We start from the raw sequence: 17589 nt of genomic DNA, 5'->3' as shown, positions 1-17589 counted from the left end.
TATTCGTTTACTATTCGATATTCGAAAAGTTAAAATAACTCTAGCTGCGACTCTGTGAATTATTTCGTAGAATTTCAACTCGCGCCATGGCAACACAGTCGGGTGGAGGACTAAAAAAATTCTAAATATTCATGTAAATAATACAAACAATATTTTTATTGTTACGCGTATACACGAAAATAATCATTATTAATATCGATATTAATTAAAATAGTTCGTAAAAAATAGCACATGTCTCTTCCGTATTCGAGTCGTCGAGCGTGAGCAAAGAATCGGTCGGCGCGCCTGTAAACATTCGAATGATTTAAATATTGTTTTGTTATTGCGACGTCACCGTCGGCGTTTCGTTCGTCCTTCGGAAATTGCTCCATTATGAATTTACACGGTTTGAATATTTGAGCGCATCGGTCTCGGCTGCATGCTGTGTTGCCAGCGCGCGCGCCGCAGCTTCGAGAGCCGGGCGCCTTCAGACGGTGTGGCCACCCCGGTCGAAGTGACCTCAGGCTGCGGCCTGTGGCTGATCGCCGGCGGCCCCGCCCGTTTTTTCACTCAGGTCAGTCGCAGACGAAGACATGGGGGCCCGCGGAAGACGGGGGGGCTCGGTCGAAAACGTTCGCGAAACGGCCGACTCCGGCTCGCCCCCGTGAAACGCTATAAATACCTCGGGCCTGCGTTAAAGGGCAAACGAGGGGGCGCAGGCTCGTTTCGGGGGCTCCGTCCGATAATCGGTACGCAAAGGGCGGATCGCAGGCGAGGGCGGAGGGGGGCGACGGGCGAGGAACACGGCCCGCGCGCCTGCGCATTGCGCCCCCGCGGTGGACTAGGCCCCGCGCGCATCATGCACGTCGTCTCCGCCTTTGTCTGACCTTCGCCGACCGCATTCCTCGCGCCTCGTCTCTGGCGGACCCTCGCGACGAGACTGCCGCAGTGATATCGACCGCCGTCCTGGTTCGCCATTTTTGTACGCCCTGTCGCGGCGTTGCGCTTTTTATGGATTCAAAAATATCAATTACGGCCATGTACTGATTATTTCAACTTTTGCTTTCTTATTTAACTATCGACACTAAATCGATTCAATCGTACCAAATCAATTAGGACCATCTATTCCAAATTTGTTTTAATTTCAAATTACGCGTATGTAAATTAAATGTGTTTATTGGTCTAAATAATTATTAAAACCATTTATTTCATTTTAGGATTAATCGATTGATTTATATAAATATATATATTTAAAAATGTAACGATAATTTTAAACATTTCTGCACTCGAAATCGATTTTATATTAGGTAGGTAGCCAACCTGTTTAAAAATAAAAAGGGTACTTTTTAATTATAACTAAACACAAATTATATGTACACAAACATAAAGGAATCAATACATTTTCCATTTTTTAAGTTCTTTCAAGTACCGCTGGTTTGCGATCAGTGGCTGCGTTATTGATAATGCAGAAATAAAGTAGGGTGACCACTTATTAGAAAATATTTATTTTCAGAAAAAACTTATTTTTTTCACCATTCAATTTATTATTAATGACTATTTTTATTGTGTAATGTTACAAAAAAGCACCTTCGAAATTTCTCATATATTTGTTGTTGCTGATCAATAATCAATTTCTTTTGAGCTGAATCTTCTCGGTACAAGTAATCTTCGTAACTCTTATGTTTCCTATCGGTCTAAGTTTTTCTCATTGTATATTCTTTATTATTCGTTTTCAATTATATAAGTCCCAAAAAATATAATTTGTTATGTTTTTTGCAGAACATACAAAGAAGCATATTGATCTGAGATATCTACCCCTCGCATGTTGTGTATAGTCAACTATTGACACAGGTTTACTCACTGTTATAAATCACCTTTGAATTATTCAGGAAGTGACTTGCCTTTCATTTGTGTGCCAATATCATTGTTTCTTGATTTCTACGGAAAATAATTTTAAAATTTAGTTCAGATTTTTTTTATTGGGTGATTGTAGTTAGCTAAATTAATATTAACCCTTAACTTAAATGGGTCAGGTAGAATCTCTCTGATGTTTAACGACGAGTTCTGTAGTATCTAGCCCCAAAAAGTAAAATTTATTGTGCTGCCATCCATAGAATGAACGTTTGTACTATATGAAAAACCATATTGAGATTGAAGTGTCTTTTTACACAAATATCGAAATTGTTAAATAATAGCGTACATCTTTTTCGGCGTGACAAAGCCGTATAGTACATATATAATAAATTTATTTTGACCTACATTAACTGTTATAACCCACCAACGACTAAAGTTTAAGATGCTTTTAAATTTCTTATTTAATTTATTATTTTAGTAAAAAATATAATTTTATATAAAAATCCATTTGCTGTGCATAGCAACATTACATCTTTTACACATTATCATACATGTCAATGTGTACATATTATTTGTTTCCTTTGAAGTAGAACTCAGCATCTATGCCGCAAGCCCCAAATGTTTGTATTTTGAGTCAATGGTAGTTGTATATCCCAAAAATATAATCGTTGCAGGTCACGTCATAGTTTGTATTATAGTTATATCATCCAGACTTTGATTTTATAAATTGTTTGCAAATGGGCTTTCCATAATATTAAACAATCATTTCATGTTTGCTAAGATGTTCCTTGTGTGGCATAAATGCCGAGAAATTATTGTTGTGTACGCAAAAAACTTATGAAATAATCATTTTTTGTAGATTAAAGTTTGACTTTTTGTAATAGACTTTGATACTGAATCATTGTGTATGCTGGTTAGTTTTTCTTGATAAAAAAAATGTTCAACTTTCGCTAAAATTGTTTACAATTGTCTTAAAGATTATTGTAATTTCTTCTTAATTTCCATTGTCTTCATCAGTTAAATCAGGGGTGGCCAACCCAAATGCTCTTGTTGGTTACTTTAGAAATGCAACATAACTCTACGGACCACATATAAAATTATATATCCCCATATTAGGTTTAGATACAATATAGACATTTTTTGGAGTGAAAAATTGTCTATAGTGTATTGGCCATTCTAAAATAAATATATTTTGTACAAGTGTGATGAATCTCGCGGGTCGGAAAAATGTTCAAGGCGCGGGTTGGCCACCCCTGAGTTAAATCTTCGTAAGTATTGGAGGCATTGCATTTATAGTAATTTCATTAAAATGTCCATTTACCAAATATTCTACGAGCAATTTATAACAAATAGTGAAAAGGTCTGTTCCAACTGACCTTTATGTAGTACAACAATGTTTGAATTAATTTACAACAATAATAAATACAAATAAATAAGTAACTTTCAAAAACCACTAGCTTCATGAAAAACATGAAAAAAGGCAGAACTTGTACACGAAACTTAACAAAACTCCGGACTTTATTATATACAATTAATTTTTGTATTTTTATGAAGTAATCCTTCTCCATTTTGGTTGATGTTAAAGTAATAAAAATGTCTTAATTATTTAAAAACAATTATAGATTTTTCAGAAGTGCCTTTAAGGCCTTGGTCGAACCTTTTTGGATGTCAAAACATTTTCCCTTCAACGCCAACATAATTTTTGGGAATAGCTAGAAGTCACAGGGAGCCAAATTAGGTGAATACGAAGGGTGGTTGGGCACTATGATTCCTTTATGCCCAAGAATTCATGTACAATCTTATCATGTAACAACGACCAACTGCCTTGAGCTCGTAATTCTGGTCGAACCAGAAGAGCTAGCGCTAAAAAAGTTTTGGTTGTGAATGTCAGAACATATACCTACAAAAAGCATGCCACAAATAAGAGATGGCGCTTTTAGAACCGGAGATATGACTAATAAATATATTTAGTCCTCGCGTATTTGAGACAGACGGTGTACACTTATTATTCTAAGCTATAAAAATGATTATATAAAGCGATGGTTAATGTGATTTCTACATATTTTACCAATGCGTTTTAAATGCTTCTGCTCTGCAGAACATGTAAGTCTCTTTGATAGAATTTCGATCATTCGCCGAGGTATTCAGCAGGCCATCTTATAATTTTAAGGGTTGTCTTGATTTTGAGACATCTTTTCAATAAACTAAACCAAAGTTGCCATTTTCTTACCGTATTACCGTAAACTTATTGTATGGCCTTAGTGCTCTGATAAAAAAGGAGTATATAATTCCGAACTTGTTCTTTGTCATTTTGGGGCCTTGACATTTTCCCTTAACAATATAATAAAATTTATTGCTTAAACAATAAAGTAATCTAATGGTACTATATAAAGACCGTTCGTAAAAATAATGGTCGTCTTTCCAGTCCCCTATTTATACTGTCAACCATGGATTTCACAGTCTGAATCGGGCCCCCAGGCCAATATGTTTATTGGGGCTCTTACTGAAATGCCGATTTTTTAAACTAAATAATTATGCTATTTCCTTTCGTCTAAAGTTAAAAATACAGCACTAAAAAAATCGCTCAATCAATATTTTTTATAGTAAACATTTGGGAGTAATAAGATTAAGGATTACCTAATGATATAAAAGCTTTAAATTAAATTGTCAATTTAAATAAAAGTAAAAAAAAACGTTTTTGGTATATTTTGTAAAAACAATTACATAAAATAAAAGACTAGATACAATTTACATGATTATTCAATAATTATTTACTTTTTTTATTACAAAATTAAGAGCTTTTGTTGTATTCAGAGCTGATGGAGTCAATTTTATAGCCATCTCTCTGAGAAAAAACATTTAATACTTCAAGTACCCTGGAATAATGTTTAAAAATTGGTCCCACTTCACTCCACTTTGTATTTGATAAACTTTGAAGTGTTGATGTTACTTATTTTCTCAACGTGCAAGATTATAAAAGAAAAAAGAATAGAAGCTTTCTATATATCAAAAAATTGTTATCACATCTTGATTAATTTTTGCGGCATTGACTCCAACTCGATTTAACGAATGTGCACCGCAGGAAAAAAAATGCCACTTATTCTTCTCCAAAATTTGAGGCATCGTTTATTTTGCCATGTATATTCGGACCGTTATCGAATCTTGAATTTCTTTACAATTCATTATTATACCAGGAATTCTTGAAAGCTGATCGATTGTACCATATTTTATTTGCAACTTATTTGAGATTACTTGCAGCCAAGTACCAGGTTCATCATATTTTATATTCAGTTGCCAACAGAATCTGTATCTAAATCATCGATTGCATTCAAGTGTTTCACTTCTATTTTTTTCTTCAGTAACAACAGGTCTACATTTAATATTTGCTTCTTTTTCAACTAAATTTTGAGCTTGCGAATCTGTTCGACACTGATTTTCTAATTGGACCTCAATGTGACAGTTATCATTATCATGACTTTCATTGTGTCCAGCAGCAAGTGTTACATTCTCTTAATTCTCAAAACTAAAAAAAGTTTTTATGGATTTGATGACCTTGCGATTCTTTTAACTTTTTCGCATTATATTTTTATTTCGAATCAAACATGGTGATCGAAATTTAATTTTTATTCTGAAAAAAACAATAATTCACAAAATATACTAACATATTTGAAAAATCATATCTCGATCGATATATTGCATATTAATTAACTCATTATAATAATAATTTTGTGCCATAACGACTCTAGTGTGGGAATCAAACTGCATACATATAATTTATATTCTCAATGTGTTTTATAATTGTTTAAAAATATAATGAGAAGGAACAATAAAAATATGTAATGTACATAAAATTTACTTACTGCAAATAAAATTTGTTGTGATGCACACTTGTATTTTGAAACTTGAACAAATGGTATTGCATAAAAGTCTTTTCTTGAGTTCTATTTACATCTTTAAATGAATAATGACGAAAATTAATAGAAACTTACATAGTTTAAAAAACGCGAGAAAAATTATGCACGTTTTCCGAAATTAGTAAAGAAAAATTATGCATCATTCCCATAGTTCAGTTTCACCAAAAGTTTTTTTTAAATAAAGTTAAAATAACCATTCCTAATTTTAATTCTCTTTTATTACATATAATATTTCACGATATTATGGAAAAACACGTTTATTTTTATTTAAAATAAACTTAGACTAATAGAATAAAATCAGCTTTAATATATAATATAATACAAACTTGTGGCCCAAAACAATAAATAAGGAAATAATGGGAATGCTCATCTGTTTTTAAGATAAGCATAAAAAAATTACATTACTACAGCCTGTAATTGTGACAAATGAATTCTACGAACTTCGGTCATAGCAGATGTCGCCGACAACCCCCCCCCCCCCCCCCGTTCTTATGAGGGTCATGTTGTTAACTAATAATATTAAACAGTAAACTTTTTTGTCATTAAATATATAAATGAAAGTATCGACCGAAGTCAATTCAAATTACTATTGTATTGATTTTCACACCTGATTTCAATTTTTATTTCCTAGTAAATGTGTTTTATAATATAACATTTATAGAGGCAATATTGATTAAAATATTAACGGAATTGTTCTCTATCGGTACTATTACCTTGAAAATTAAGAATTATATATGCGTTAAGTTTCTTTCCATCTTGTTAACTGGACGCTAATGAATCTGATAAAATTTGCACATTCATATAATTGTATCGGCACGCATTATGGCAAAGTATGCTAATTCTTTCTTTATCATTGTTTCAGATATCGTTCCTCGGAGTAGCTGCGGATAGTTGTATTTTTGCTTCGTATTTATACTAGATCAAATCACCATGACTACTCCGTGCACCCGTTTCTCTGATAATTACGAGCTTAAGGAGGAACTCGGCAAGGGAGCCTTCTCTGTCGTTCGCCGAAGTGTTCAAAAGTCCACCGGTCTCGAGTTCGCCGCCAAGATCATCAACACTAGAAAGCTTTCGCAGCGAGACTTTGCAAAGTTAGAGCGCGAAGCCAGGATATGTCGCAAGCTGCAGCATCCCAACATCGTCCGGCTGCACGACTCCATCCAAGAGGAGCACTATCACTATTTGGTGTTCGATCTCGTCACCGGCGGAGAGCTCTTCGAGGATATCGTTGCGAGAGAGTTCTACTCCGAATCGGACGCTTCTCATTGTATTCAGCAGATTTTGGAGTCAGTTCATCATTGTCACCATTATGGCGTGGTACATCGCGATCTAAAGCCTGAGAATTTGTTGCTAGCGAGCAAGGCCAAGGGAGCTGCTGTCAAGTTGGCCGATTTCGGTCTCGCTATCGAGGTTCAGGGAGATCAGCAGGCATGGTTCGGTTTCGCCGGCACTCCCGGTTACTTGTCTCCCGAGGTTCTGAAAAAGGAGCCCTACGGTAAGCCCGTCGATATTTGGGCTTGCGGTGTCATCTTATACATCCTTCTCGTCGGTTATCCTCCTTTCTGGGACGAAGAACAGCACCGTCTTTACAATCAGATCAAAGCGGGCGCTTACGAGTATCCGTCTCCCGAATGGGATACTGTCACGCCGGAAGCTAAGAGTCTCATCAATCAGATGTTGACTGTGAGCCCTAGCAAGAGGATCACCGCCTCCGAGGCTCTGAAGCACCCGTGGATCTGCCACCGCGAGAGAGTCGCTTCTCTCATGCATCGCCAAGAGACCGTGGACTGCTTGAAGAAGTTCAACGCGCGTCGCAAGTTAAAAGGCGCTATTTTGACCACCATGTTAGCGACGCGAAACTTCTCGTGCAGATCGATGATCACGAAGAAGAGCGACGGTTCGCAGGTGAAGGAGTCCACCGATTCCAGTACTACGTTGGAGGACGACGACGTCGATAAAGAGAAGAAGGGCGGTGTAGATCGCTCTTGCACCGTTATTTCTAAAGAACACGACGAAGACATGAGTTTGTGCAAGGCGGATTCGTTCGGAAAGAACACTCGCTCGGCCGAAGGCAATTCAGTGCAATCGGCTAGAAGACAGGAGATCATCAAAATCACCGAGCAGTTGATCGACGCTATCAACAATGGCGATTTTGAGACATATGCCAAGATCTGCGATCCGCACATAACTGCCTTCGAGCCGGAGGCTTTGGGAAATCTCGTGGAAGGGATGGACTTCCACAAGTTCTACCTGGATAACGTTCCTGGGAAGAGCACCAAGCCCATGAACACGACTATCTTAAATCCGCACGTCCACCTGCTGGGCGAGGAGGCGGCGTGCATCGCCTACGTGCGTCTGACGCAGTTCCTGGACGAGAACGGCCACCCTCACACTACGCAGCACCAAGAGACGCGCGTATGGCACAAACGCCAATCCAAGTGGACCTCTGTCCATTTCCATCGCTCCTAATTCCCCGATACGGACCGTTAGACTATCTTATTTATTCACCATATAATACGGACAGGTTTCCGCATTAGTCGACACACACCTGCATTTTGTGTAGAGTCGTGGAATACATTAGAGAATGACTGGTGTGAAATCATATCAAAACGATACAGTGTCGAAAGCCTTTTTTTGGAAACTCCACAAGTATAATCATAGTACCGTATGGTGAACTGATCCTGATAAATTTTAATTAAAAAATATTTCGCACTCGAATCAAATGCACCTTTGGCTTTAGCGTGCTCAAACTTATTTATAATCTCCTTTTGTATTTTAACAGATGGCGATTCTGTCACTGTGTTCGATGATCTTTGACTTATTTATATACATATACATTTATATTCGTATACATACATATATAATATATACAAAACATATATATACATACATGTATGTATAGTCTAAAGATAGTATTTTTAATGTAATACAGATCTCTAAATAAAAATATTCGATGATTTTTAGGAAACCTACAGCCATGACTTAGGTTTAATTGATTTGTCATTTTTTATTGTCGACCTCATACAGAACTGATTGAAAATTAGAAGAAAAAATATTTAGATCGCTTAATAATATATGTTTTTAGCTTTAGTAATTTATTACAGTCAGCTTATTACATGTGAGATATATATTTCTATTGTTTTTTTTTCTTGTTAATAGTTTAAAAATTTTAAGCTTTTCATCCGTCGCTACTATTGTAACATGAAGTGCTTTATTCGTAATGTATAAAGACAGTTTTTTACACAAATCGGTACTGATTTATAATGCATCCGATTTTATTTATTATTTTTTTGAAACGGATTTATTTTACGGATTAATCATTGTACGCTTTTGCAGTGGAAATGATCTGATTTTTACGTAGTTGTTCTGAAGCTTCACAATTTATTGTGAGTTTTATTATTATTATTATTCTCTCTCTCTCTCTCATCGTGTGATATAATGTTGAAGTTTCCCCCTTTTCAATATGAATAATCGAAGTTATGGTCAACGAAAGGAGGTATACAGCATACAAGCTTAACGTTCAAAAACATTTTTGCAAACTGGACCGGTGATGCATTAACGTCGTTTTATTTAGATAGATATACTTTTAGCACATTCTTTATTAAACGATTTGTCTCTCTTTACATGTTATCTATAAATGTTTTTCGTCGTGCTTAAATTGTACACAAGGTGTTCTTAATCATGTTTTACTCTGTGGATTGTTATTAAATAAAAAAAAATAGTGTGTAAGGATTTATATTATTATTATATATATATATTTATTAACAAGTGATAAAATGCAGTTATTGGCACTATGAACATATAGGGGAGCAGCTCGTTTCAGTATTGCTATTTAATTTGCACCGTTGGGCTCGAGATTAGTCACAAATTGCCAGTATTTATATACTCGATATTATATATATTTAAAAAATGCGTTAGGCGGAGAGCGTTTACTTGCCAAAATTGGAAATAACCAAAAAAAAATGAAAAGTATTATATATTGAACTGTTATTTATATATTTTTGTGCCATGCAGATTTAGTGCCAATAGCTGTATGGGTTGTCTTAAAAAAAAACAGTCTAGTCTATATATTTATTATGGATACGTGAAGTGGTCTAGGACTTAAGTATTAATCCTTTTTTTGTATTTTTCAGATCTTTACCTAATATTAAAATATTAATATTATTATTAAAAAAAATGATGATGTGCTGGTGACTGCAGGGTTTAAGAGTTGTAGCTCTAGTGTGAGTGCGGTAACATCCGCATGCCGGGATTCTCGGCAAGTCATCAATGTAAGCTTTTATCATATGTAAAACCAAATTGTTTAAGAATCCTCGCCCTTAGGCCTAAATTTTTGGTCCGCGTTTCATTATAGGTGCAATATATGCGTATATATGAACGTATGGACAAACGAGGCATGCGACTGTCTATACGCATATATAATACGGTTGATTTTGTGTGAAACAGTTTATAAAAACGTAAATTTGTTATTATTAAGGTTTTATTGTAGGTAATATATCGAATGCCTCGAGAGTATACGAGAGTGTATAATTTCGGGACGTCCTGTATATGTATGTGTGTATATATGTGTATATATATATATATATATATATATGTGTATATATATATATATATATATGTGTGTATATATATGTATGTATATATGTGTATATAATTTGTATATATATATATTTATACATATATATTTATATATCGAGAGGTTTTCAATTCGTATCGGTGGCTGCGTTTTGGATTTATATCTCGTATTTAAAAAATCTTAATTGAAAACCCCCGATATGTGTGTATATATATATATATATATATATGTATATCGCTCGATGGTTACAACAACGACATAACTCAAAAATAGTAATTCTTAGCTGTTTGTATAAAATGTTATTGCCAGCATTGCTGATGCACATGTGTTAATGTAATGGAACTGTAATTTAATTTACAAGAATTATTACTGCAATATGTTTTTACTATAATTGTATTATTTTACCTTGTGACTTTCTTGTGATGTTGATTTTACAAAATGATGGTTGTTCAGGAAACTATCTTTCCTATCTTTATACGACATTTGTAGTATATAAAAAGAATAGACGGTCGGCATTGTTTGCTCTCTATAAACTGCTCGAACTAGAGTAAAATATTCTCAAATATACTATACCGTAGATTAATAATGGGAGATTACAAACGTTGCAGCGGAATAGAGTTGTTATTAAAATTATGATATTACAAAATTGTAATTAATTAAGATCGTTTTTTAAAACGTTTTTTAGTTATGTCGTAGTTGCAGCAAAAGAGCGATATTTATATGCATTTTTGCAAACCAAGTTTGATGCATTTGTCTCTGTATAAGCGAATAAATTTACGAACAATATGATTTGTATATGAATTGCCACAATTGTTATTTATATTATGACTTTATTTTACGTTTTTGTTGATTTGTTATTGAAATGTATTGTTTATTGTGTATATTTATTGATTTATCAAATGTTTGACGTTTTATTGGTCGATCACTTTTGTGGCGACTTTATAGTTGTATAAGATCATGCCAGATGTCTTTTTTTTGGTAGATATCTTTCTTGGAATCCATTGTCAGCATTCTCTACTTCCGAATATAATATGTAATGAAATTATCTGTAATAAAATTCTTTTGGTCTATATCGGTGTTTTTTTATTTGATTTTTATTAATATTATTATAAAATTATATAATAACGCTTCTTGTTGAAGTATATTTAATTATAGGCTGCGAAAATCAGTTCCATTATGGTTAGAGACTGGTGATTCTTATTTTCTTTGATGTTATAGTCAATGTTTATATATTATATTTATTATTATATGATATGAATATTTTCTCGATGATTGGCTTGATTCATGATTGTGAACTAAATGTATTAACCTCTTTTTCTGTCATTAATGTTTATCATGAAACTCATGTTTTCCACTCCTCGGAACTAATTGTTAATTGCGATTAGTTCTGAACATTTTTAATTAATAAATAATGCAAACAAATATAACATTTTTTTCTGAATAGAGATATTTATTTTAAGTTTTTTTTACTATTACACAATACTGGTAGATTTACATTATTAATGTAACGTCAAAATAAGAGATGGATTTGAAGTTCGCTTAAGGAAAAATGACGATTTTTGAACATACATACATTTTATTTTGAATGATTAATATATACTGTGACTCAAAAAAGTAAGCTTTTTAATGTTTGGTTATACTATAAATGATATAAGTAAGAACAAGCCATCAATCATTACTCATCCCTTATTCTTAATGGATGTTTTTATGATACATTGAATATTTTGTGATGTAAGCTTATTAGCTTCATAGCATAAAATATTAGCTTTACTAATATTTTATAATAGTGACTTTCTTTATATTTAAAAAAAAGGAACTGTAAGAGAGAATAAAAGAACTCATAATTCAACCAAAATAAAATTTCATATTAACGTGAAAATATTATAAATAAAGTGAAGGAACATAAATTATGTTTCTATAATGTTAGCATTTACATGCTGATATTTTCAAAATATTTAAATCCATTAGAGCAGTTTCTGATTCTTCATCTCTACAAGATTTATATTCGTTGGTAATTAATTCATTTACCATTCAATATTCATAAATAGCTCATTTTTATTTTACCCTTCCGTTTAACATCACGGGTGTCAGTCCAATTCGTTACAACAATGTAAACAATCAACACTTACAGCTAAGTAATGAAACACCAGACTGAAATCATTCTGTAAATTAGTGATATATATTTAAATAATTATCAACCATTATTACTGCTTACAATTAACAGATGTCACTATGTATGACCTGGCTCAATTTAATTTTTTCTGAAAGATAAGGAAAATCTATGAGAACCTATTCTGTAATCATCGATCGAAGTTATAATTATATAATAATCACTAAATTAGGTTTCTCCGACAATGGAAATTGAAACACAATAAAGTTCACAAAGGGACTCAAACACAGGTCTTTCAAGTATTACTCACTGACTACACCACTTTACAGTTTATTTATTTTCAACAGTTTGTGCACAAAAATTTCGTGCAACACGTGATCATCGTGTTCTCTTAAATTTCTGCCGTGATTGGTCGACCACTCTGAGGGGCGGTGCTAGTATGTGTAAGTATTGTTTTTTTTGTTCTTGTGGTATGGCTGTCGAGATGCAATTTATGAGTATAATAGACCAATAAGATAATATCTTATTAAGAATAATTATTGATCCAAAAGTCTATTCCTTTTGTTTAGGTACAATATGTGGTTCAAATTTAAATATATTTGCAATTTCGTATCGTTATTTATCATCGATAGAATGAATTTATGAAATAAAAACATAATTTGGTCTTATTGTATAATATATTTGGAATATTCAAATGCAACTCTATTTTAATTCTATATACAAATTGTTAACAAACAACAGTTAATTTGTAATCAAAGTTAAATTATCTTATTGTTTAAATATGCAACGAGTTCCTAGCAGCTTAACGGAACAAGTTGCTGTATTTCGTAATGGTAATAGGAATGTTCATGAATAGTTTATGTATCTTCCAGTTAGTCGCTAGAATGGAGAAGTTCTTCGATGCCATTAACACTATGAATGTTTAAGTATTCACGCAACTACACGACAAAACTTTGCTTAGATCTTATCATGGAAACAAACGCATATTCAAACACTATCGTTATCGTCTTTGAATTTATTATTAGCTGAATTTTGCAATACTTTTGCTTCAGTTTTACTTTCAGGACAATTATTTATTTCATCGTGTTTGTGTTGTTTGCTGTGTTTAGATAGCGAGCTCGAATCCGAGTATTGCTTCGGACAGTGCGGACAATGAAAACGTTTTTCTCCAGAATGTCTCACCATATGCCTCCGTGCATCATTCAAAGTTATAAACCTAAAACCAATCGTTAATAAATATATATTAAAAATAATATATAATACAAAGCATATACCTTTTAGAGCAATGATTACAAGGAAATTTCTTTTCATTCGTATGAATCTTTGTGTGTCTGGATAATGAGGAAATTTCAGTAAAACATTTTCCGCAATGTAAGCATTGATATGGTCTTTCGCTTGTGTGTATTCTACTATGACACTGAAATATTACATTGTTAAACAGTGATAATAATTAATATAAAATATTACATACTAATAAATGATGACGTAGTCTAAATCCTTTTCCACATACATTACAATTAAATGGTTTCTCACCTAAAACACAGTACATAATCATAATAAAACCTTTCTAAATATTCACATAATATTTAAAATACCGGTATGAGTCTTGGAATGAGCTTTTAAATGCGATCCTTTATGAAATACTTTCCCACACAAATCGCATTGTAGTAATTTATTATTTCTATTTTTTTTAGCATCATTTATTGTACTTGAATGCCTAATTTTTATTTTATAATCCTTATTTTCTAAAGTATTGCTTTTTTCTTCCTTTTTAATATCTAAATAACAAAATAATAAAATATTATATTCATTGGATATATATCCTTTCAATATTATGTTACCAATAATGAAATTATCGTGAAAATTGAATATAAAATTTAATGCATATTTTCTGTCGATTGTTTTTCTTAGTGTACTATCTGATGTTTCACAAAGTAAACGAAAATTGTAAGAAGTATCCAATTTGATTTTACACGAAGAGCAAATTAATTGTGGCAGTTTGTCTTCTTGCGATATCTGCAATTAAATGTTAACTATAAAATCAATCTTTACTATAAACATCATGATAATATTAATTATTTATTTATAAATTTTAAATGAAAAATATATAGGTTATCTTTGTTATATATAGTACATGAATTCTAGCGCAATTCATAAGTTTAATATGCAATTTTAGGTCAAAAATATCAAATAATTGATTTTCTTCTTCTAGACATATGCGACAACGTCTATTCGAAATCGACGCCATCTTTTATTTAGCTTTCATTTGACGTTTGAATTATTGCCAGTATCAAAAAAAATATGTTAAAAATTGATTTTTTCGATAATATAAAAAAATAAGGTTGTAATCACTTAAATTAGCTTTAGAAATATTAATTTACAAAAATTACATAAATATAAATTATCATCAGCAATTTAATTTAAATATTCATATCATGGCATGTATCCTCAATTATTTTCAGTGGTATATTGTTAAAAATGTCCTGAAACGCTGTTTAGCCCTTAAGGTTCATGTACTTATAACAAACTCTCGGTCCCATAGATATATCATGTTTTTTATTATAAAAATATCGTTTAAATTGTTTGGCAAATTTTTGGTTATGGGTTGGCAATAAGACGTAAGTAAGCCACTGCATAATATTTATTGTAAGGTTATATTACCAAGCAGTGGCGGATCTAGAAAATTGATAGGGTAAGGGCCATTCATAATTCATTCCCAAAAAATAAAAATCTTTTGTTTCAACACGTGATTCGTATTAGCAAATATTTCATAAAAACAGATTATTTTGACATCGAAACACGGTTTATGCCTCGTTGTACGTAAATTTCCAGTTTTTGCCGACATAGGGTATAAATGTATGGGAGCCGAATTTAGATGTGTTATGGCCAAAACTGGTCGGCGCTAGAGTGGCATTTCGTGGCGGTTTCTCTCTACCGGCAAGCTTGTAAGGGTTCGGACGCGTGCCGTCGCGCGTCCGTCCCATTTTGTAATGTAAGCACCGTCAATCTTCAATAAATTGGACTGCAGCGGCTCAATCTGTGTCTCATTGCCATCCGTCACCAACGGCCCCTAAACTGTTGACGCCGACGTGATACTCGGAACACATGGAGTCAGATTCAAAATGGCAGACACGGACGCCGCTGCAATACAAAAGCCGAGCCGCTGCTGAGCTGTTTGCTGCCACCCCGCCGGTGCTTCCGTGGATCCGGACTCGAGCTGGCGGACCACCAAGACGATGGGCCTGCGCCTCCGACCATGTGCCGCCATCGTCAGCCACCGTCGCCGCTGACAGCCGCCGCCACCGACCACGTGACCCAGGAAGCACCCGGCGCCGCCACGCGCCTCTAGCGAGAAGCCACCGAAGTGCTGCCGTAGACCAGGATCGAGTGGATCACGCGTGACCCGTCACGCACCCATAGGGCTACGCCCCTGCGACTCCGAGCTCCAACCGCATGTCCTCAGCCCGTCGCGCGCGCGCCCTGTGTAGCTGCACCGACGCACCACAGGCCCCCGATAGGTGCTCCCGGACATGCCCGTTGTTCTCTCGCCCTCTGGAGCTTTACGCGCCGCCCGGATCTACACGTGTTCCACTCGGCTTGGAGCGAAGCACGCCGCGCGTCGCTGGAGGCCGCGCCGCCGCACCATACGTCACGACTTTGCCACTGTTGTGCCACCAGCATTTTATCATCAGCAGTGCCAAGGCTCCCATTCTCTCGCTCTAGTTGAATATCGCGATTGTAAATCGCTAGGGCGGGAGCTATATGGGAGCCGAATTTAGATGTGTTATGGCCAAAACTGGTCGGCGCTAGAGTGGCATTGCGTGGCGGTTTCTCTCTACCGGCAAGCTAGTAAGGGTTCGGACTCGTGCTGTCACGCGTCAGCCTTATTTTGTAATGTAAGCACCGTCAATCTTCAATAAATTGTACTGCAGCGGCTCAATCTGTGTCTCATTGCCATCCGTCACCAACGGCCACTAAAAATGTATACCTACTTTTTTTTCAGGAATAATATAATGAAGCGTGTGAAAATAATAGTACATTCTGTTAAAAAGTTTAAATTTTCATTATGTACATATTTTTGAGCATAAATTTTTATTGTATGTATGGATGTATATTATGTATTACTCTAGGGTAGGGAATATAGCTCCTATGCTTCCCCATTGAATCCACCAATGATACCTAGTTACATAGTTATACAAGTATTAATATTACGGGGATGTCTGTCGTTTGGCGAGCCCCGACCGGCAGATGTTCTTTTGTCGTTCCAAGGGTTGCCAACTTAATTGATCACAACCCAAACATTTTGAAAGTTATTGATTTTTTCTGTTCAGTGTCATTGCTGCTTATATTTATGCAAAAATATAAATTTATGCACTTCGTGCAATGCACATCATACTTGCCTGAAAGATCAATTTTAACGTTTTTAGTCCCACGTCCCATTATTTTAAATTTACAAAATAGTGGGATACAATTATAAATTTTACTGCATTGTATTCACAATGAAAATAAAACAGCGCGATGATGACTTGTAGCATCAGGTGTTTTAATGACGCAACAGCGTTCGAAGGTTATTCGCATTCTGCTTTATATTAATCTTATGTGACTCCCATTGTGCGGGTTAAATAAATCATTGCAAAGTGGGCCCAAAAATATTTAGCGCTCCAGGCTGTAATAAAAAAATTGGAAATTTTTGTTTAGGGTGCACAAATTCCTGAAAGTACTAAAAAAAAGTCGTCACGGAAATTTTAGTTTAAAAACTATTGTAGAATTTTTGTTTGAGGAAAATAAATTGATGCGGGTGCTAAAAAACTCATTCGGAGCGAATGGCACCCCCCTTTGGAGTAATTGGTGTCCCGGGTGATCACACGTACAGCCCGCCCCTCAGGCCGATCCTGCGTCTATTATGTTATGGTATTTTGAAAATTTAATAGGTTACTTTTATCTCCTGACCTCTTGTGCTCACGCTTCACTATGTTACGAGTCCTATTAGTTAATATATATTTTGGCGACGGGAGGTGACGGGTCGCAATTAAACACAGATTGAACAAAATATAAATGAATATTTAGTTTCTTAAGTAAGAGTTTATAGAAAAAAAATTTAAACTCTTACTAGGAATTTTTTTTTATTTTACACATCATTTCAAAGACTAAAT

General features: G+C 34.4%; 2 protein-coding genes across 2 annotated transcripts in view; one reads left to right on the top strand and one right to left on the bottom strand.

The window, feature by feature from the left end:
- LOC148230548 (uncharacterized) overlaps positions 1–17589 on the bottom strand; it is a 314285-nt gene that overhangs the window by 223574 nt on the left and 73122 nt on the right. The window lies entirely within an intron of this gene.
- CaMKII (Calcium/calmodulin-dependent protein kinase II) lies at positions 401–11398 on the top strand. The gene is made up of 2 exons (XM_088194613.1): positions 401–553; positions 6610–11398. Exon 2 carries the CDS (start codon positions 6678–6680, stop codon positions 8217–8219), a length of 1542 nt encoding a protein of 513 aa, XP_088050739.1. The 5' UTR covers positions 401–553; positions 6610–6677; the 3' UTR covers positions 8220–11398.

The sequence above is a fragment of the Plectrocnemia conspersa genome, unplaced genomic scaffold (assembly GCF_051122295.1).
Source record: "Plectrocnemia conspersa isolate PC_06_02 unplaced genomic scaffold, ASM5112229v1 ptg000010l, whole genome shotgun sequence".
NCBI lineage: Eukaryota > Metazoa > Arthropoda > Insecta > Trichoptera > Polycentropodidae > Plectrocnemia > Plectrocnemia conspersa.
The sequence above is the reverse complement of the archived record's forward strand: the minus strand, read 5'-3'. Positions and strand labels throughout refer to the sequence as shown.